A 23,115-nucleotide genomic window follows, 5' to 3' on the forward strand; every position below is an offset into this window, starting at 1 on the left:
ATTTTAAGCATACGTTGATTGATACATGTCTACTAACTTCAAAGAACAATACAAGGCCCCTTAGTGATGCTACTCTAGCAGGAGAGATAAAACAGATAGTAAAAACAGCTAGATTTACCAAATCTGCTAGCTACAACTATAGGATGGCACCACAGTCCTAAACTCAGCCTAGTGTAATGATTAAGGACCAGACTCTGGAGCCTGACTGTGTGGATCTGAACCACAGCTTTTCTCTTTCCAGCTGTGCGACCTTAGCCAAATTGCTTAATCACCCTGTGCCTTAATTTTCTCATCTGTAAAATGAAGATAAAATAGCATCTCCCTCATCGAACTGTTATGAAGAATACCAGAGTTAGCATTTATAAAATGCGTAGAGCCCTACATATGTGTTTGGTTGTTAGGAAACTCAGGGTCCATGTAGATAGGGTAATTTTTAAAATATTTATTTATTTTGAGACAGGGTCTTACTCTGTCAACCAGGCAGGAGTTCAGTGCACAATCATGGCTCACTGCAGCCTCAACCTCCTGGGCTCAAGTGATCTTCCCACCTCAGCCTCCTGAGTAGTTGGGAATACAGGTGTGTGCCACCATGCCCAGCTTTTTTTTTTTTTTTTATGGTAAAGACAAGATCTTGCTATGTTTCCCAGGCTGGTCTCCAGCTCCTGGGCTTGAACAATCCTCTTCACCTTGGCCTCCCAAACTGCTGGGATTATACATGTGTGCCATCACTTCTGGCTGGGTAATTTTAATAGCTGCAGAGACTTTAGTGTATATTTTCCCCTGGACTTATTATTTTCCACCATATTTCTCATGACCCTTACATTTAAATGCATGTCATTGTAAGGCATTTTAGTATTGTGTAGACTGATCCAGCTAATAAACAAACAGCAAAAGTCCAATGAAAATTCAAACATTACTCAAAGACCTATGGAGATTTTTTTTTAAAGATTTTTTTTTTTTAGCTCAGACCTTTTTGTAAGCATGCATTATTTTCTTATTTTAACAGAATTACTTTTTGCTCATTTTCAGTAATTAATTTAGTACATACATTTTTAACACGTGATATAACTCTACAGGAAAATTTTAAAAATCTCGTTTAAGAGACATAGTAAGTTATCTTTATTTAACAAACATGTATATAGTGTTAAAATGTGATTTTTTAAAACGTTAAATCATCCGTCATGCCTAAAGCAAATCAAAACAAAAAAAAATGTAAGCATGCTAACTTATAAGAAAGAGATCTTTGTGTACAATAAGAACCTGGGGGGGAAAAAACAACAGAAACCTTTAGGATCTCAACGTGAAGGAGATAATGAGCAATACTGCAAAATAACATCCTAAAATATTTTCCTTTGATTAATACAATTTTGAAAAAGATTTTCCATAAGGATTCTCAGTGTAAGCTGATGCCATACTCCTGCTGCCTAGTTCAGATAATGATGAGAACCTCACAAAGAGTCAAGAGAATGTGGCCCAAATCTTCAGGTTTCTAACATTCTGATTTAAAACTTCTACAGGAAAGGATGGACTGTGTGTACTTTAAACCCTTCTTCCTCCATGTCATTTCTCTCAATTGAGGTTTGATGAAGGGTGAACCACAGACAGTTTGAGGTTATGTGTTCTGACAAGGGCCTACAGCACAGGTATTCTGTGCGACTGATTAAGGGCAATCCACATGCTTTAAAAATCAACTGAATTCATGGTAGAGTTGACAGTCCTGTTAGAGAATGCTTCTCAGAGGCAGAGGACATAGCACATGTTTCTCTTTGCCACCTTATATTATGAAATTCTAAAGTTAACAGCAACAACTTTATAGTTAGAATGATTCATAATGAGGTTTTGCATATGAAGAAGTGAAGAGGGCATTCATTTTGGATAACGGTATCTTTGCTTCAACTTAGCTTAGATATAATCTAAGAATCAGGGAACTGAATTTTAGTTTTAGTACGTCTCTATTAAGTTATGTGTCCTTGAACAAGTCTTGTACCTTCCTGTGTTATCATCAATAAAATGTTGATGTTTCATCATCAATAAAATAAAAACATTGATTAACTTTCAAGCTGTTAGTATGTGATGGTTTTGTGAATACTGACTAAGGGACTGCACTCATTAAATGCCCCATACCCTTTAGAATGATTTCCCATATTGTGAGTATTTGTCAATGGGCTCTAAACAGATACATTGCTCTGATTTCACCAGTTATTAAAAGTAAGAATTTGGAGCCCCGTTTTTCTTGTGAAATGGGGAGAGTGGATTAAAGGGGCTGTGTTAAAGGACATGCAAGGATGTCCTTTGTACAGGCAGCTGTGCACCTTCTCTGTGACAACCTCTGGGAAGAAGGCAGCTCAATTCCCTTGAAAGTGTGCCTTTTGGAATATCAATTATCCATGAAAGAGATGTCTTAAATTTACCCAAATGTCAAGAATCTTGCTTCTACTACATGTAGTTTTTCAGAAGTAAAATTGGAGGAAAGCAGCTGTTGTCCAAAGCACATTTTAAAACAATACCTTGTATGTAATTTTTATTAAATGGTGACTAGTCAATACAACTTTTTTTCCCCTCCTCTCTTACAGCACCAGGGGAAAATTGGAGTTAAGTTTAATGTTGGGACAGATGACATCGCTATTGAAGAGTCCAATGCAATCATTAATGATGGGAAATACCATGTAGTTCGTTTCACGAGGAGTGGTGGCAATGCCACATTACAGGTGGACAGCTGGCCAGTGATCGAGCGCTACCCTGCAGGTAAGCAAGTGAATATGTATGGGGGGAAGATTTTATGAAAAACAAACCAGAAGAAAAAGCACTGTTTTGCGTCCGTTTCACCAAATTGTGGTTTTCTGAGAAACCATCAACTATTTATTGGACTTTAGAGTCATGTGAATATAATGCTGTCCTAAACTGTTCTTGCTACAGTGTACAAATGCCATTTTATAGGAGAACGTGAAGGTGTACATTATCGTTTTCAAAATTCAGGACATCAGTGAAATCAGAAAAATGCACACATAAAAAGCACAACATATCAAAGCTCTTTTTACTGGATCCTTGCATTTAAACAAAGGAAAGGCTTTGTCAAAAGTAACAAAGTTAAAATTTAAAACTAAGGGAAAGAATGTTATAACACTTTTTTTTTTCTGAGAGAAAATAAGACCTAACCCTTCCTCAGATGGTAGTGCACAGCTGAAACACATTAAAGTGTAGGGATCCCGTGAGATAAGTAGAGAACTAGTGAGAAAACAATAGTAGCATAAATCAGCAGTTATAAGAACATGTACATAAGTTTGTTTTCACTTTCATATAACCATGGAGTTTCATGAGGATTCTTTGACACTAGCACTACTCATTTTAAGTCTATAGAATAAATGTCAAGCTGTTACTGATAAAATAAAAATTGTCTTGTTTATTGTGAATGAGTTTTATCAATATTGTCTTATTGAAACAAAGGTGGTAGATTAGAAATTTTAAACAGTGTTACTTGTGGTTGTATATATCCTCAATTTTAAAACAAATATGCTTTTTAAGTAAAATATAAATTAAAAGTATAAAGGTATTTTACTGCGATCATTATCGTCTCTATATTTTAGTATAAAATAGGTTACTAAAAGCATCAGTCTCATTTCTCTCTTCCTTTTTTAGATGTAACTATGTTTTTTTGCAAAGCACACAATTTATAACACAGTATAAAGAAAGAGTATGAAAATACATTTCTATTTTACCCAATAAAAATAATAATCAAAATATATATTTAAATTCCTCTATCAGACTTATTTGGTTCTTGAAAGAAGTAATTTAATGACATAACCAATGTATTCAATTGATATCAAATATCCCAAGTACTAACTCACAATTGTGGAATGAAATGTCTGGAATACCCTTCTGGACCTTTTCTGGTTTATAGAATTCTAAATCTTCAAGCCCTAGTTCAAACCTATTCCATAAGCCTAGTATTGTGCCAATATTTGCTGAATTAAATGTAATAAAAAAACTGCTGTATGACAAAGTTAGGAAGCAAGGAAATTAATATGTCCAGTGCCTGTTATAATACTGGCAAATAGTAGGCACTCAATAAATATTTGCTGAATCGATGTCTTGGGAATTACCACAATTTTACACTACAATTATGTAAGCCATATACAATAAGGTGAAGTAATGGAAGATTTGAAAGCCAAGTAACTTAATATGCATGCAATGTTACACAGTCCCTGCTAATCCCAGATTATTGCATTATCTGAAATCCTAGTATAAATGTGCAGTTTCAATTTTTATCCTTTATTTTATCAATTTAACTTTTTTTTTTTTGAAACAAAGTCTCACTCTTTTGCCCAGACTGGAATGTAGTGGCAAAGTCATAGCTCACTGTAACCTCAAACTCCTGGGCTCACAGGATCCTCCTTCCTCGGCCTCTCTAGTAGCTAGGACTACAGGTGCACACCACCATGCCTGGCTAATTTTTAAAATTTTTTTGTAGAGATGGGGGTCTCGCTATGTTGCTCAGGCTGGTCTTGAACACCTGACCTTAAGTGATCCTCCTGCCTCGGCCTCCCAAAGTGCTGGGATTACAGGCATGAGCCACCATGCCCAGCCTAAAAAATGTGCTTTTAAAAGTAATAGCTAAAACCTTAATAAAATTACAGAAGGGTGTATTGGTAATTTTCCTAAAATATGGATTAATCACTGCCTATTTGCTGAGAGAAAGTCATCACACTGGATGCCATGAAAATATATAGTAGGGTAAGGTCTAGGCTTTGCTCATGGGATGTTGTCAGCTGTGAACAGTGGACCTGAACGTGCAAAATGATAAATCCTGTTACTATTGCAGTGTGGCATTTGCCTCTTGAGGCATGGTTTTGTGTTCATAGTTAATTCTTTAAAATTTCTTTATTTAGAGTTATAACTTTTAACACTTAATCAGCAATTTCCAAACTGGTATCTTTACCTAGAGCTTATTACTACTTATGGTGAGAAAGGGAAAGTCCCATTAGCTTGGGAAATTCTGGGTTAAGCTCCCATGCTCAAATTAGTTTGGGAAATTCTGGTTTAAGCTAAGTTAAAATATCTATACTTGGACTTTATTAATATGCATAATGTATCTGTAAAAGAGAAATACAGGATGCTTTACCCAAGCATAGATGATAGAAAATAAATATAGGATATATTAGCCAAACATCATTGCATTTTAGTAAATATTTTATGTTTTCAAAAATTTCTATATGCCCCAATTTTACTATATTTTATTTGATTGTGCACATACCAGATGCCATGTACTGAATATAGTTCACAAAAGATATGATTCCTGTGTTCTTGTAGCAGACTAATGTCCAATTTGCATCTGGTAGCTGAGATTGAGGCAGTACTTATTAATTATTTGAAAAAAATACTTGTACATATTTTTCTAGATTAATATTTGTTTAACACATATAGTACCTTATTTGCCAATTAAATAATTGTTCAGAATAAGCAACACAATGTAAAAGATGTTTAAAAATAGAAATGAGCAGTATCGTAATAAGAAGCAAATATTTACATATAGTTATTTCAGATACAACTTTCAACATTTAATCAGAGATTTTAAATGCCCTTTTACCAAGATGTATTTTAGAAAATATAAATAAACCAAGAGTGGGCAAAGTTGCAATTATTCTGAAGGATATACGCAAGGAAAAACACAGAGTCAGCCGTCAAGAAAATAAAGCACATATGAAGAATTTCAATATATACATATAAAAAGTTAATGATCAATATATAAAGAACTCAGGGGAGTCACCATTCTCATCAGATGTTTTATTAATCATCTGCTCTGTGTTCATTTCAGTATGATGCTGAGGTAGGAAATAACCCATGAAAATTTCAAATACCTTTTTCTCTTGGAGCTTCATCTGCAACGGTGCCATAATGGCTGAATACAAATTTTGAAGAGTGTGTCACCTCCATTAAAGTTTTTATGACACAGTGATTGTAAATACGAGTTCAGTAGCAAAGTCTAGTATATGTATTTTATGTCAGTTTGTGGTATGACTCTTTTTATTAATTATGGGGGTTATTTTTATTAGAAGAGCAGCTAAATTAAAGCTTTTACCACCAAATCTTATAATCAGAGAAGCGGGAACCAGCAGACTATATTTGGTTCCTTTAAAGTGCCTGTACTGCAAAATATAGGTAATAAGGATTGAAATTAGTAATTAGTATAGCACTTAACCTCCATTATAGGTCTTTGTGGTAAGTGCTTTTATATGAAGCAATTCATCTGGTAGCAACACTATACCTTTAATGAAAAGCAACCAAAGCATTGACCAATGGTACTGCCCTGTAATTGCCTGGAAGGCTTTCATAGAGAAACTAATTAGCAGAGGTAGATTTTATGCTGTTTTTGAGTATATGAAATCTTCCTGTAACTCAACAGTTTACATTTTAGAATAAATATTGAATTTTCTGAATGGCAGACCTAGTATCCATTATTTTCTATATATAGAGCAAAGTACAGAGATAATATTTTACAAACCATTTAAAGTTGAGAAAGCCATTTCTTGGTGCTTATCAGTTAAAGCTCTAGAATATAATGCATCATTAATCTCTGATTTGTCCCTAATTACAGTTATACAGGAAAATTTTCTCTCTCCACAAAAATAGACTTTCTTTTCTCATAACATTAATTCACAAAGCCTAACATCATCTTGCTTACCCAGACTAAAGATTGCTTCAGATAAATCACAGTTATCTTTGATAATAAATTTTTGAATTTGTTTTCCTATCACAGTGTGTCAAAAGATTTCTTTTACACTCTACACAAGGTCAAATGTTCGTTTTATACTCGTTGACATATTAAATCAACAAATATTTAAAGGATATATACTACATAAAAGGAACATACTAAATTTACAGTCTGGTTACAGAGATAGGCAAAAAAAAGTTCAAGATTAGAAATATAAAATGTGAGAAAGTGCTAGAGTTATCATATCATATTTGGCTAATTTCTGAATAAGATATAAAAGGAAAACTCGTTCCAAGGAAGAAGAGACCATTTTGAAGTGAGTGGTGTGGTAAGACTGTGAAATCAATAGTAAATTAGATTTAGGTCTTTTCAAGCATGCATTCAATGTGGAAGGATTAGCAGGAAATGATAGAGACAGACAAACTATTCAGGAAACTACTAACCAATCCAGTATCAAAAGATAAAGTACTAAAGTAGAATGTGAGAAAATAAACAGGATGAATGCAAAATATACTGTAAAACCTAATGAACAACTTAATAGAAAGAGAGACATGCCCGCATTTTAGGCTCTCTCTCTCTCTCATTCTTGTCTGCCTGTCCCCCCTCTCTCTTTTAACCAGCAATTATTCAATGTTCTAATGCTGCTGTGTGTCACCAGACGGCACTAGGTACCAATGAAATGGAAACCAGTTGTAGGAAAGAACAAAGAAGTCAAAGACATTATTATTCCTGTTTGCCAACAGATTAGTCTGATTGGGAAATAAGGAGGATCCAGAAAACCTAAACATGTCAGATAAAATGTATCAACTTTCAAAATGCCGAGTTTGATTGCTGTTAAGTTTAAGGAAAATAGAAAATGGTGGTCTGGAGTGGTAGGATAAAGAGATCCTTTAGGGATAAGAGGATCTGAGAGAAAGAGAGAAATGCTCTAAGACTCCATAGAGATGGTGTAAATCTTTTCTCATGATCATGCAATTTGTCTGGAAGAGCTTATGAGTATTAGATCTAAACCTTAACTCTGTTTTCATCCATGAAAGCTGGTAAAATATTTCAGGGCTCAGGAAGTCATATTATTATCCTAAATTCCAAACCTTTAGTGTAGCTTAATCTAAGATTAGTTTATTTTTAATTCAAGTCATCAATAATTTATTATTTATTTAAGTCACTCTATTATTTAGAGATTGCAGGGTTGGTACTGAAGTGTTGGTTAATTTAATGATTTTTTTATATTTGTTTAATTTAATTTTTCAAAGTATCATGTAATTAAAGAAATCTACCTTACATGATCATTACATTTGAAGGAGGGAAGGAACTTCAACGTTCTTCTATTCCAGCTCCTTCATTTATCAAACAACAAAATGGAACCTTGAAGAGACCAACTGGTTTGCTCAAGATCACAATGCTCGTTAGTGGCAGAGTAAAAACTACACTTGGGGACTGCTGTCTACAAGCTATGCACCTTCCTTTATAAAGTCTGGGAAACATAAAGTAAAATATACAAAGATCATTAGATGCATTTTTAAACGTAGCATAGCCTATTCTTCATAACTAAATGTTATTACTTATGTGATTGATCCTAACTGTATCAGTCGATGTCACAGTCTGCTATTTCTGCTGACCCACACAAACACATATACACACAAGACTATCTTATGGGTGTTTAAACATAGTAACACATAAAAAAAGATTTTCTTATAATAACCATAGTTATTTATAAGATAAATTATAATTTATCTTATAATAACCATATTTTGTTTTCAGTAAAGTTTTGAATCAATAATACTCGTTAGTAAGCACTAATTGTTTTCTAACTTTACTAGAGAAACTTTATTAGCAAATTAAGTAAATCATTATGGACCATTAGAACATTAGAATACTTAAGAATCATTTGGGAGAAAAAGTTTGTTAAAAGAAGACTTGCCCATGTTCTCATTAAATGTATAGATATGGGAAATGTTTGACTAATTTTTTTCCTTCCTCTGAAAGTAAAATAGTGAAAATATAAGTCTTGTGGAAACTGAAAAACCATATGGAATATTTGAATTATTATTTAAATTAATAACCAATTTTGAGTATAGTCTAACAAAAGACCTAATAATCAGGGTGTGACACACAGAAGGTGCTTAATAAATAGTTGTTGAATAAAGCTACCTCCCTCATTAAACTTCTAGGTCAAAGCATTTTTTTTCTGGTGGTTTTTAGCCAAAATATACTTACGTGCATAGATGAATATTTGTTTCAATATATGTTTGGTTTCCATTGGAAATCGTTAAATGTTTACTAACACTAATTTTCTGTAATAAATCTTACTCTGAGAAATCTGAAGCCACGAATACAGTAGCTGTGTTAGATTAAACAAGTGTCTAAAACTCTGATTTTTCCTGTTTAATTATCTTTTTTCACAGTGTTCAGTTTTGCTGGGAATTTGTGGTTATTCCAAATGATGAAACATAATGAACTTTTTTATTAAGTAGTATATTGAATATATCTTCCTAAAATTCTAAGCTTAGCTTCTGAGAAATTGTGTCCAAGGAGATGGAAAGAAATGATATATTATCAGATTTCTCACTTGTTCTTACTTTATCAATGACTTGGATTTTTTTAAATATCAGAGTTTTTACAGTTACTGTAAGGCAACTGAGAGGTGACAGCGTGCTAGCAGCCCTGGCTGGCTCTCGGTGTCTCCTCGGCCTCGGCGCCCATTCAGCCACGCTTGAGGAGCCCTTCAGCCTGCCACTGCACTGTGGGAGCCCCTTCCTGGGATGGCCAAGGCCGGAGCCGGCTCCCTCAGCCTGCGGGGAGGTGTGGAGGGAGAAGCATGGGTGGGAACCGGGGCTGCGCCCGGCGCTTGCAGGCCAGCTAGAGTTCTGGGTGGGCGTGGGCTTGGCGCGCCCTGCCAGCACCGGGCAGTGACGGGCTTAGCACCAGGGCCAGCAGCTGCAGAGAGTCCGCAGAGTACCCCATCACTGCCGGCCCACCGGCGCTGTGCTCGATTTCTCACGGGGCCTTAGCTGCCTCCCTGCGGGGCAGGGCTCGGGACCTGCAGTCTGCCATGCCTGAGCCTCCCCTCCCCCCGTCCCCCAGCCGCGGGCTCCTGCGCGGCCCCCTGCTACGTGGCGCCCAGTCTCATCCACCGCCCAAGGGCTGAGGAGTGCCGGTGCACATGGCACTGGACTGGCAGGCAGCTCCACCTGCCACCCGGTGCAGGATACACTGGGTGAAGCCAGCTGGGCTCCTGAATCTGGTGGGGACTTGGAGAACCTTTATGTCTAGCTAAGGGATTGTAAACACACCAGTCAGCACACTGTCTAGCTCAGGGTTTGTGGATGCACCAGTCTGCACTCTGTATCTAGCTAATCTGGTGGGGACTTGGAGAATCCTTATGTCTAGCTAAGGGATTGTGAATACACCAATCGGCACTCTATCTAGCTAAAGGTTTGTAAATGAACCAATCAGCACTCTGTGTCTAGCTCAAGGTTTGTAAATTCACCAGTCTACACTCTGCGTCTAGCTGATCTGATGGGGATTTGGAGAAACTTTATGGCTAGCTAAGGGATTGTGAATACACTAATCAGCACTCTGTATCTAGCTCAGGGTTTGTAAATATACCAATCAGCACTCTGTATCTAGCTAATCTAGTGGGGAGGAGCCCAACTTTTGTGTCTAGCTCAAGGATTGTAAACGCACCAATCAGCACCCTGTCAAAACGGACCAATCAGCTCTCTGTAAAACAGACCAATTGGCTCTCGGTAAAATGGACCAATCAGCAGGATGTGGGTGGGGCCAGATAAAAGAATAAAAGCAGGCTGCCAGAGCCAACTCTGGCAACCTGCTGGGGTCCCTTTCCATGCTGTGGTAGCCTTGTTCTTTTGCTGTTTGCAATAAATCTTGCTGCTGCTGGGTCTTTGGGTCCACACTGCTTTTAAGAACTGTAACACTCAGCGCTAGGGTCTGAGGCTTCATTCTTGAAGTCAGTGAGACCGAGAACCCACCAATTCCGGACACACAACCATGTTAGCATTTTTTAATTTTCTGTTAAAAGAGAGAGCAAGATTTTCTGATGGTTGGATGGGTTTTGGCATCATTTAAACTACACAGGCTGGCAAACAGATAATGCAGATGTTTTCTAAGAGTTGTGGTAAAACAGAAGTAAATGATATTATATCAACTAGGATTAACTGCTTCATTCCTTAAATTGAAATCTTGTAGTTTGTCTGTAAGTTGCCATTTTTGTTCCATTATTGCTATGTATTTATGGAAATGTTCTTTGTTCCATCCCAGGAAACTTGTTAATTAGACCTATCAGTGACTTTCATAAAGTTCTCTTGTAGTAGAGGCTAACATACAGAGTATCAACAGGGACAATTTAATAATTGTCCAGACAATTCTGAAAGCTCAGTGAAACCCAAACAGGCCCTTTTTTTCTGCTTTCAGAATATGCTGATTTTTTGCCCCCAAAACAAATGCATTATTAAACGTTTATTGCTGACAAAATTGAAATAATCTGAGAAATTAGTTTCTTCAGATATGTGTTGGGTATCTGCTATTTGGATACTATTGTGAATGACATAGGGACATATAAGTAAAACCTCTTCTTTCCCGATTTCTCCTAGTACTTTTTTTGCCTCTCACTTAAGTTAATCCTTTTTGCAACTGTGTGAGGAGGATAGGTGCCTTTATTAACACTATCAGAAACCAAGAGCTCAATAAAGTAGGATAGCAACTCATGGGTTTCCTACGTATTTGAAGCTAAACTTAAGCTTATTTAAAAATGAATTAAATATATTTTGAAACATTTAATCAATAAAAATTTATTCTGTTTCGCCAGTTTTTAATGAACTTCTTTTACTTTTAAAAGTTCTCAGATTCTGAGAACAAATTACTTAGAAATCCACCCATCAAATCAAATTGAGAAATGTTTATTAATCATTACTGTGTTTAAGAACTTTTGCCAAGTATATCTTATGTTGTAATATACAAATAGCAGCCCTTCATAAAATTTCATAAAATTTCTCCCTTTAACTTCTTGTCTGCCATTATTGTTTTCAACATACAATTTGTTTAGCAATTTAAGTTCTTATCATAATAAAGGGATATACTGGTCTCACTCCTGAAAAGTAGTCACGTTAAACAGAGAATAGCATTATCATGATTTTTAAATAAGTGTGGCTAAAGATATTGGCTGAGATTGTCTTGAAGGACTTTTCACCAAAGATACGGGTAATCAGGTTAATGAATCTAACTACTGGTTACAAAAATTGAATTAATCATGTCAGATGTAAAAAATTAATTGTCACTACAATGCAAAAATTTAGCTTTTAGGAAATGAGTTGGAAACAAGTTATAAGAATAGCTAAACACTGAAGGCCAGAAAAAATGACATATTAAGAGTATTAGGTTTTTAGGAAACTTCAGATGGTATTTACAAGTATTTGGTTGATTTTAATATTTATATTTTATAACAGTGGCTTTTATAATTTGACTATTACCTAAAAGTATCTTTGTTTTATCATATAGTTTATAAATAGCTGACTTTAATGGAAGAACAAGTCACGTTCCCAACTCAATGACAAGCCTTTCTCTTGATACTTTCTCAAACACTCTGACTTCTTATATCTTCAGGAGCTTTTATTAAATAGCACAGACATATTTATTTATATATTTTTATAATGTTAATACATAATAGCTAGTATTTTGGTGTATGATGAACAATTTTTAAAACTGTACTATGTGATTTGTTCCTTCTCAGCTTTAATGTCATTATTTGAGTGTCAACTATGAACAAGTCTCATGATTTTCATGCTATTTATATTTGTCCACTGTCTACCCACTTTTCATATCTTGTAAGCTCAAGAATAAGTTGTTGTGTTTTGTTTTTTGAGGCAGAGTCTCGCTCCATCGCCGGGCTGGAGTGCAGTGGCCCGAATTCAGCTCACTGCAACCTCCACTTCCTGGGTTCAAACAGTTCTCATGCCTCAGCCTCACACCATGCCCAGCTAATTTTTGTATTTTAGTAGGGATGGGGTTTCACCACGTTGGCCAGGATGGTCTCAATCTCTTGACCTCGTGATCCACCCACCTCAGCCCCCCAAAGTGCTGGGATTACAGGCATGAGCCACTGCGCCTGGCCAGGAATAAGTAGGTTTTAATGTCACTTAACTTCTAATAAACAAATGAAAGTGCCGTCAAGAGGAGGCAGAGTATCAAAAAGGATAAAATATCATACACTGGTGTCAAGGCCCTATGTAGAGTATAAAGCTTAGGTAACTGTATTTAATTTTAGACATTAATCTAGATCAGTTTTTCTTAACTTCCTTTGAATCTCTGTCTCCGTAAGAATCCAATAAAGTGGAACATTCTATCTGTAGAAAAATACACATCTATCTGCATTTGTATACAAAATTATGTATGTTATGTTTAAGGGTTGCATCCTTAGGCCCATTTACCTAGAATTCAGAACCTCTGCTCTAGGTGATCTTTGAGGATATTGAGATATTAGAGGAAAAAATAAAGTCTGTGTAATGAACATATGAGGAGAAACGTCCTCCTCCCCTAATTAAACATGCTTCCAATGAAATGTGGCTGCCCTTTACTAACCTGCTAATAACCTTCTAACCACTGACATCGCCCTCTGGGTGTAGCCTTTACTAGCTCAGATAATTTTTTTTTTCACAGAATAGGACCAACTTTTGTACTTCCAGTTTAAAACAATTGTTCTCCAAAATAGGATCATAAGAATGCCATTATCCTTCTAATAAATTTATTTTAAGCATTGATACTATGCTTGATATAATTATAACATTGGGGCATTACATAATGAATATCCTTAAAACCAAAATGCATGGTTTAAGAGTTTCATTTGGAAAGGTCTCTCAGTGAATCATCTCATGATTGTGAAGTGTGATGGTGAAGTAACTGTGTCCAAAATCATAAAGATAAAAATTGCTATCAATATAACATCTCTGGAAAGTACAATAATCCCCCTGTATCCATTGAGGAATACATTCCAAGACTCTCATTGGATGCCAGAAATCACAGATAGTACCAAAACCTATATATACTATATACTATGTGTTTCCCTATACATATATCCCTATGATAAAATTTAATGTATAAATTAGACATAATAAGAGATTAGTGACAATAACTAGTAATAAAATAGAACAATCATAACAATATGCCATCATAAAAGTTCTGTAAATGTGGCCTCTTCCTCTCTCTCTCTTTGTCCCAAAATTTCTTATTGTACTATACTCACCCTTCTTCTTGTGATCTGTTGATCTGATAACCCAGATGGGTACTTATAAGTGACTAACCGACTATATAATGTGGATACACTAGAAAAAGGGATGATTCATGTGTCATGAGGGACAGAGTGGGATGGCCAGAGATTTTATCATGCTACTCAGAATGGCATGCAATTTAAAACTTTATTATTTAAATTGCATGCCATTTACTGAAATGGCATGAATTGTTTATTTCTGAAATTTTCCATTTAATATTTTCAGACTGCATTCGACTGTGGGTAACTGAAACTGTAGAATAAGAGGAGACTACCATATTACCGTTCATTATTATGCGAAGAAGTTAATAAAGCCGTTTGCATGTATTTAGGAAACTTTAAAACATATCATGCAAGAGGACAATTTTTCTTTCGCTCCTCTTACTAGATAATTTTTCACCTTTGTCTCACCATTATTTTCTTATTCTGTGTGATTTAGTATTTTAAACTCAATAGAATACTGATAATCCATTTTGTTTTCTTCCAACAAAATAATAAATGTCTAGCATCAAAATTACTACAACTAATGAAGTTAGGAGAATATAGGAAAAATATACATTCAAGAATCTGAATTCTAAAGTACCTCAGATATAACAATTAAATACATTTTGGGCACTATACAAAGTTCATAATTTAAAAAAAGAAAATTCATCTAGAGCAAAGATCAACACATTTTCATCATAGAAGGCCAAATATTAAATATCTTTGGCTTTGAGAACCACATGGTCTCTTTCACAATTACTCAATTCTGCCATTGTAACTCAAAAGCAACAATAGCTAATAGGAAAATGAATAGGTGTGGCTGTGATCCAATAAATCTTTACTTACAATATTAGATAGATAGTAGTAGATACATTTGACCTGTAGGGCATACTTTATTGACCCCTGAGAGAGAAGCATAACAAAGGAGCATAAGAACTAATCTGAAAAAACTTCCAATGGCCAGAACTAGATCAAATTGAGCAACAAAACTAATAGATATGTCATTGGATTATAACCAAAAGAGTAAAATAAACATCTATGAACCCATAGTGATATAAACAAGTAACTGAACAGATAGAAAGATAGATATACAGATAGATAAATAGGGAAGCAGGGACAGCTCACCCATACAGAAAAATTACAATTAATAATGTAGAAGGATGATGGAAATAGGAAATCATCATTAGAATCCCAATGTAAAAATTGTTGAAGTCGGGATTCCCTAATAGATGCCAAAATAAGTGCGAAAAAGTTTTCAGTAGAGATTAGTAATTTATATAGTTTAAAAATATTTCCTCCAAGTAGAAGTAGTAACTTTCTTCAGAAAAACTCAGCAGATCACCTTAAGTGATCAAGTTAAATGTCACCAGTAATAAAAAATATTCACTTCATGAACCTTCATGCCAAGAAAGGCTCTTCACTTCTTTGGTATTCATACTCTCCACAAAAATCCATAAGTTCCATCTAACTACGACAAACCAAAATTGAGGGACATTTTACAAAATGGCCAGTAGTCTTCAAAAGTGTAAACTACATGAATTACAAAAAAAGACAGATCTGAAGGGACAAAGGAAACATGGCAGTTTAATGCAATGTGGGAGCTGGGTTAGATCCTGCAACAGAAAAAGGACATTAGTTAAAAACTGGTAAAACTAAATAAAGTCTATACTTTAGTCAACTGTTTATTATCAATGTCACTTTCTTGGTTTTGATAACTGCCTAATGGTTATTTAATTATTAACAAGAGGAAAGCTGAATGAAAGGTATTTGGAACTCTCATTCTATAAGTTTGTTTTTTTTTTTTTCGAAATAAGAGTTTAGAAATGGTTTCCACCTAAAAATACTCAATTCTATATAACATTTCAGAAAAAAATAACTTAATTAAACGTAATGCCTTTGTGTAACTGTAAGTCAGATGCATTTGTTGTTAAAAAAATATTTTGACATGTTCATGTAGTTATTAGAAAAGTAGATTTATTCCAGAAGAATAGCAACCTAATTTTTCTAACAATCCAAAGGTGTAACTTAATCTAATACTGGAGTCGGTTCTTAATTAAGACAGAATGACAAAATAAATGTAAAAACCTTTTGAAGTATGAGGCCTTTAAATAGGCCATATATTAAAATTTAAATTATGATGATGAATATTTTGTGTCAAAGTTAGCCTCATGGGTAGAATATTTCTCAAAGACAGACTTTTAAACATTTTAAACTCTGTTTTGTTTTTAGCTTTATGAATTTAACTGTGTTAAAAAGCAGCTGAGTTTACCCCTCCCCTCAAAGTTGAGACAGAGTTTCCTTATGTTAAGTATTATTGAAGTAATTTGTCATCTTGGGCATGTTATCTATATTGGTGGCCCTAATATGTAAAATGTCCACTGAGAATCCAAAAAGAATATATCTAACATAAGCCTGTCTAGATCTTACCATATGCATTTCCAATGAAGTATTTTAGCAGGATTTATGAGATATAAAATCAGACAGAATAAAGGAATATTTTGCTTTCATTTTTCTAGATAGTGTCACCTAATTGATAACATGCCATACTAATTTTTCAGGGTCACCTTCGCTGGAGCATTTTAAAGGTCTAAGTAGAGTCTTCAGTTCTCTCATTTATTATTTTTATTGCTCGGGTTGGCAGAGGACTTGGACGAGAGTGCATTTTGTGGTTAGAGGCAAAACAAACAAAAGGAAGCTTTTTTAAATGAAAAGATTTGCTTTGGTAAAAAAGAGAGGCAGAATGGGCACAATCACAGTAGAAGGCAGACCTGGGGATAATTAGATGAGGCCTGTGCTTTATGGAAATGGAGTTCAAACAGAATGTTAAATCTGTCAAATTGATTCAATAAAGGAAATTCATGTTGCGCTAGCATTGAGGTGAAGAGGTAACAGAACTCATCCAAAATTCCAAACATTCATAGAACCTTTTGAAATTCCTGCCTATTTGTAAGAGCTGGTATCCGAAACAATAAGTTAGACATGCGGTCTATAGTGGGCACTCTATATGGGGCAGTATGCCAATTATTTTACATACCTTATTTACAAACATTATTGCATTAACACTCACAAAATCTTTATAAGACAGCTTACAGTATCTCCTTGTGATAAATGAGCAAAAACAGGGAGATTCACTTACTTGCCAACACCATACGTTCTAAAGCCTACTCCAGTGCTCTGTAGGATTATGCAATGCTGCCTAAGAAATAATTCTTAATTCTCTTAAGAAATAATTCATAAAATGTTATTGTTGGTCCTCACCAGGTCAGATGATGCTCAGACCTTTGTTGTGCTGAGATTCTGATACCAGTGGTTATTACTTCTTCTATTCAGATCTGTAAGAGCTGTTTAGGGGTCCTTTGTGATGAGAAGCATTCTCATAATAGTGTTCTTCCTGTCTGCTGGTTATTCTTTATCTAAATGCAGAAGTGAGTGCCAAGTCTAACTTGAATACTCCTCTTAATGACTAAAATTGCTGTAGGAATATATACCACACGTCAAATGATCAAACCAGACATATGCTACAAACTTAATGCTAGTTAAGTGTGCAGGTTAGCATGAAGGTTAAGAGGGAATATTCAAAAGCCAAACTGCATGGGTTCAAATCCTAGTTCAAACACTGATGAGATGTGAAATTTTTTGCCAAGTTCTTTAACCTCATTTTCCTAATCTAAAAAGTGGGGACAATGACAGTACTTACCTCATAAGGTTGTTTGATGTTTAAATGAGTTATTAATTTCAAAACAGTTAGAAACTGGTAAAAACCTGGTAAGTAGTAAGTGCTGAGTAAAAGTTAATTCCACTATTATTAGTCAAAATTGTTTAGTTTTGCAATCCTGCAATTGCAATAGTCACCAGCCTCCCCATATTAGTTTGTATTTCTTTCTGGGAACAAATTTATTTTCTCTTGGCTGTCAGACTTCAGTTCACATACATGGAGACAAACCTTTCCAAAAACTTAAGGTTGTTCCTCCTGACGCTGGCAGACGTGTAAGTGCAGTACCGCTTCTGTCCCTAAACCCACTCCAAGCAGAACACTACGAAGTCATTACTAAGAAAGACATAGTTCAAATGAGTGGCACAAAATATATGTTCTGTACAATTTTGGAAAACAGAGTGGTGTTCGGTAATCAAGGCTGATATCACAGAAGAGTAAAATGTGGGCTGAGTGCTAAGGAATTCATTTGAAATTTAATAAATGAACATTAGAGAAACCATGCTAGCTGGTGGACAGGGCACTGTGTATAGTTAGACAGCTCGGGTGCTGCCCCAGAGTCCCAGCGGAGGGGATGAGTCGAGGCTGAAATACAGTCTGTGCTTGGGTCTCCAAGTCATGTGCATGTACACAGCCAGATTTCCTGAAAGTAAAGCTGTTTTTTTTTTTCTTTGTCACCAAGCATGTTGGGATTGCCCAAGCCTTTTGCTTAAGTTATAACAATCCAGGGAAGTTTTCTTTTTTAAATTTCCACAGTGGCATTCAATAATTAGAAGATCATAAAAATTATCATTCAAACAGACACAATTCTGATAAAAAAAGAAGCACTATTGATAGTTACTCCTATATAATAGGAACAAACCAAGATATTTGAGGCAATCTGGAACATTTGTCACCTCCTGTAATATGCAGTGCCTACTGGTAGAATTGAGACTACTGCCTGCATTTTACCTGGAGAAACTAGACTCAGTCTAAGTTAGTGATTATGATAAGGTGTTCAGTTTATTCCTGTTGAGGCATTTATTCTTGGGCTGACATTATTCTAATGATCTAAGGCTTTTTACACAATTGGGCCTCTTTTCCTGTTATCAGCTATAAACAATAAATATTCCTCCCCAGTCTCCATTATTTTAATCCATCTGGTGTGCAGCCAAGATGTTTATCTTTTTAAAATTGCTTTCATCATATATTTTCCTGCTCCTCAATTCTTCAGTGACTCGTCAAAGTAGACTATAGAATAAATAGAATTTGCATGGATGAAGAAAGATGTATAACAGGGTTCAAAGTCCTTCTGTGAGGTCAGATATTTTACATTTTGGAGTCTGTTTCAGATTTTAATTGTTTTGTTTCTATACATATAAATTGTTTGTAAATCTCATTTTCCTGATATACATTTTCCTGACTATAATGTTCTCAATTTCTTGCCCTTGCAATAGGAAATCTAGGATTGGATCTGTTTGTGTTTTCATTGTATTGTCATTTCAGTTTCACACTTTGAACTTTACTGTTGTATGTATTGAATATACCAGAAGGCCACTAACTTGATAAACTAAGCATAATGACTGAATGGAATTAAGGTATTTCAATGTATAGCCAAACCAAAACAAACCAAAATGAGAAGATCCATTGTATTCACAATTTGTGATGATGCTCTTTCCATATTTTTTACATTTACTTTCGAAAGGAAATAGCATGAACAAGAGTAGTTTTATAAGATAATGTACTTCAACTCTTCCTGAGCTATGGTAACTTTTAGACTCTGTTCTAATTCTATAGAGCTCAAGAGACCAATTTGTCAAGATTATCAAATCATCCTGCACTGGATGGGAATTACACCAGATTCTACCTCAAGTTGTTTTTATTTCTAAGGATCTGTGATTCTTTGTAATCTATAAAAACAATAGTAGCCATCATATATATGTGCCAGAAACTGTTCCCAGCAACTTTACAGACATTACATATTATTCTTAAAAGTAACCTCATAAATTATCCCCATTTTACAGAAGATATAGTAACTTGTTTATGAGTTTATTCATGATATTGAATCTGGAATGTTCTAGCCTCCGTAAAAATCAAATAGACTTGACTACCTTTTTCCACAAATCTTGTGTTATATTTTACATATTTAAGAAAGCAAGATTTCATGAGATTTAAATTGGGAACTCTTCCTTCTATGGCTACTAAAAGGAAACTTTTCATTTTTGATGAAGAATACATCATCTAGTGCTACATATACTATAATTTTACCTAAATTATAGTGATAATATAAAATGTTTTAAAAATGATGTACTCTTGATAATATACTATGTTGGGGTCCCTTAGCTCAGTCATCAAATAAAATTTCTTCCTCAAAAAATCTGGCAACCTATAATTTTTTTGTTTATTTTAAAGACTAGCCAAATAAAGCATCTATGGTTATACGTGTCATTAATGGCACAGCTGGGATCCTACTCATACCCTCATATTTTCCAGGCCTTAAAAAATGTACAAACAAAAACTAAAAAAGAAAATGCATTGCACTGACCTCCTTTGGCATAAACTCTATTAAGTACCAAGTTGCCATAAAATATGCCTATTTTTCTTCATGTTGCTTCTTAATAAAATATCAAACTAATAGTGCACTCATTTATGTGTAAGAGCTTACATGAGATCTGTTTCTAATCAGAATGCTCAAACTCTTCCTAAAAAGAGATTAACAGGCCTATGCTTTTTTTTATTCTCAGTTTTCCTACCCAAACTAGAATTGTTGACTATCTCTACAAATAGTTAGCAGAGAGTCATTATGTCAAGTTTCAAGAAGGAAGTTGACTCCATATCTAAATATTAATGTCAAATTGCTTCTCTTTTTTTACTGTATTAAAAAAAGTGAGCACTACTGTGACTACCTATTTTCACCAGCAAAAAGCAGGATTTGGAAGGAATAGAAGGCAAATTCAGTAAGTCTGGGTCATGGAAAAGAAACTGGAAGCATGAGTGAGGCCTGATAAGTATTCCAGAGGTTAATTATGATTGATAAGCCATGTTAGAACAAAGGATAGTGGAAGACACAAGAGACTGAGGAGATGTAATCCCAATGAATTCAGTAATTTATTCAGAAATATTTATTTAAGACCTGCTATGTGTCTGGACTTATTATGCTAGGGATACAGCATGGAGTGCAGGAATGGTCACTACTCCCTTGGAACATATAGTCTATTGGTGATAACACATGATTTCAAATAATTTTTCTGGCTAAAGTGCAGGGAATGGTCTAAAGGGGCCAGAATAAATGTCTGTAAATGTCTGGAGCTAAGCTAGGTGACACGACAGTCCAGGCGTTGCTTACTATAACACGGGAAGCGGAATTTGAAGGACACTGGTATTGGAATTCAAGATCAAGTTCTTCCTAAGGGTACAGGCTCCAGGAACATCAAAAGAGAGCAGAAGACAAAGGCATAGACAAAGTTTGTCCACTCCCTTTTCATAAGCATTTTTTCATGTAAAAAGCAGGCCAAAAATATTTTGAAGTTTGTCTTTGTAGGCAGAAATGGTGAAGCTTTGTCTAATTTCTTAGGAAATATAGGGGATCTTGAGGTCATTACATCCATATGCTACTCAAGTCTTTTTGTTTTAGGACCAGCTGATGCCGTCATCCACTTGCTGGGCCTTCACTGTGCCTAGGCATTTTCAGTGGAGGTGGTCAGCCCTGCTGCAGGGCAGCTTTACTGAGGTATATGTCCAAATTGGGCTTGGAATTGGCATTCTTCTTCAGTGATAAGCACCGAAGGAAAAGCACAACAATGTAAGACATTCATTCAGTTTTGAGCAGAAGATAAACATTCCAAATTAACAGTGAAAGTTGCTGGGTTTTTTTTGCCATGACTATTTAGCAAGCCCCACAAAACTAATTATAATCTCTCAAAATCCCTTTTTCTTTTTTTTTTTTAATTTCTTAGGCAGTTCCTAAGGATAAAAATTAGTACGAATAAATATATGCTTGTCCTTTGGTACTTAGAATTTTAGAGTTTTTGAAGTGGACACAAGGTATCTTTTGGGATCTCATAGTAGTTTCCAAATTGAAGAAAATATAAGCATATTTAAATAAGACAGTGTCACCTGATGTAATCATTAACATAAGTAAGGATTTGTCTTATGCAGGATTGCTTTTATTGTTTGTTTTGCACTGAAACTTTTTACATAAATTGGAAAGTTAACACTGACAGTAAATTTTTAAAAGTGCTGCAGTCACCTGCATAGCAGGTGTTACAAGGAAGGAAGTTATAAGGAGTCACAAAGTGAAGAAAATGGTAGTAGAAAAGATTTTGTTTTGTTCAAGAAAATTCATTTAATGATATGAAAGGTTAAGTAGTTCCTTTTGGAAAAGTCGTTCTATATACATTAAAGGAACTACATATAATCATGTATATTTCATGATGAAAATAATATTGTTTTATAGTTTTAGTCACGCAAAAAATGTACATTGATAGAGTTTATTTGGAAACTGTACTAATTACCAGAACTGTGATGTAGAATATTATGATTTGCAGCAAAACCAGAACACGACAAAATACATTTTAACTAAAATTAATAATTAAAATGGACATGATTTGACGTTAACACAGAACTTCATTCTGTGTGCATATCAATGAGTACTCGCTTTTAGACTATTTTAGCAACTGGTAGCAAAATACTATCACATCTTAATATGAAAGATCTGTGAATAAACTAACAATATATTATTTCAAACTACGTTTAAATTATCTCTGTATTAGTTTGCTAGGACTGCCACAGCAAAATACCACAGAGTGGTAGCTTAAATGAGAGAAATTTATTCTCTCACAGTTCTGGAGGCTGGAAGTCCAAAATCAAGTAGTCAGTAGGTTTGATTCCTTCTGAGGCCTGTTTCCTTTGCTTGCAGATGTCCACCTTCTTGCTGGGTTTTCACATAGTCCTTCGTCTATGCCTGTGCATCCCTTTTGTCTCTTTGTGTGTCCAGTCTTCCTCTTATAAGAACACCAGTCAGATTGCATTAGGATCCACCCTAACAGCCTCATTTTAACTTAATCACCTCCTTAAAGTCTCTGTTTCCAGAAACCATCACATTCTGAAGTCTTAGGGGTTAAGGCTTCACCATATGAATTTGGGGGATAAACAATTGAGCTCATAACGGTCTTTAAGTATGTGTAGGGTTCTTGTGTGGAGATTGCCAACAAACTGCTTATTTTCAATGAAGTCAAAACAGACTTAGATTTAAAAGACTTCAGAAAAAGTGTTAGATAAGTATTAATCAGGCCAGAGTTATACAGCCTAGTTAGTTCAGGCTTCTCCTTGGATATGACACAGCCTAACTATAGATCTATTGGGCTATAAGAAAGATGGAGAAGAACATGTGTGTGCATCAATTCCAATTGTCCTTAGTAATGGAGCATCAGCTCAAATTTGATAGGATAT

General features: G+C 35.0%; 1 protein-coding gene across 33 annotated transcripts in view; it reads left to right on the forward strand.

The window, feature by feature from the left end:
• Positions 1 to 23,115, forward strand: part of NRXN1 (neurexin 1) — a 1,133,558-nt gene that overhangs the window by 949,938 nt on the left and 160,505 nt on the right. For all 33 annotated transcript variants that reach the window (XM_063648738.1, XM_063648746.1, XM_063648747.1 and 30 more), the window contains one exon: positions 2,574 to 2,745. In XM_063648738.1, the coding sequence (XP_063504808.1) occupies positions 2,574 to 2,745 (172 nt within the window). The remainder of the gene's footprint in view (positions 1 to 2,573; positions 2,746 to 23,115) is intronic.

Source organism: Pongo pygmaeus, chromosome 12 (genome assembly GCF_028885625.2).
Source record: "Pongo pygmaeus isolate AG05252 chromosome 12, NHGRI_mPonPyg2-v2.0_pri, whole genome shotgun sequence".
In the NCBI taxonomy this organism is placed as follows: domain Eukaryota; kingdom Metazoa; phylum Chordata; class Mammalia; order Primates; family Hominidae; genus Pongo; species Pongo pygmaeus.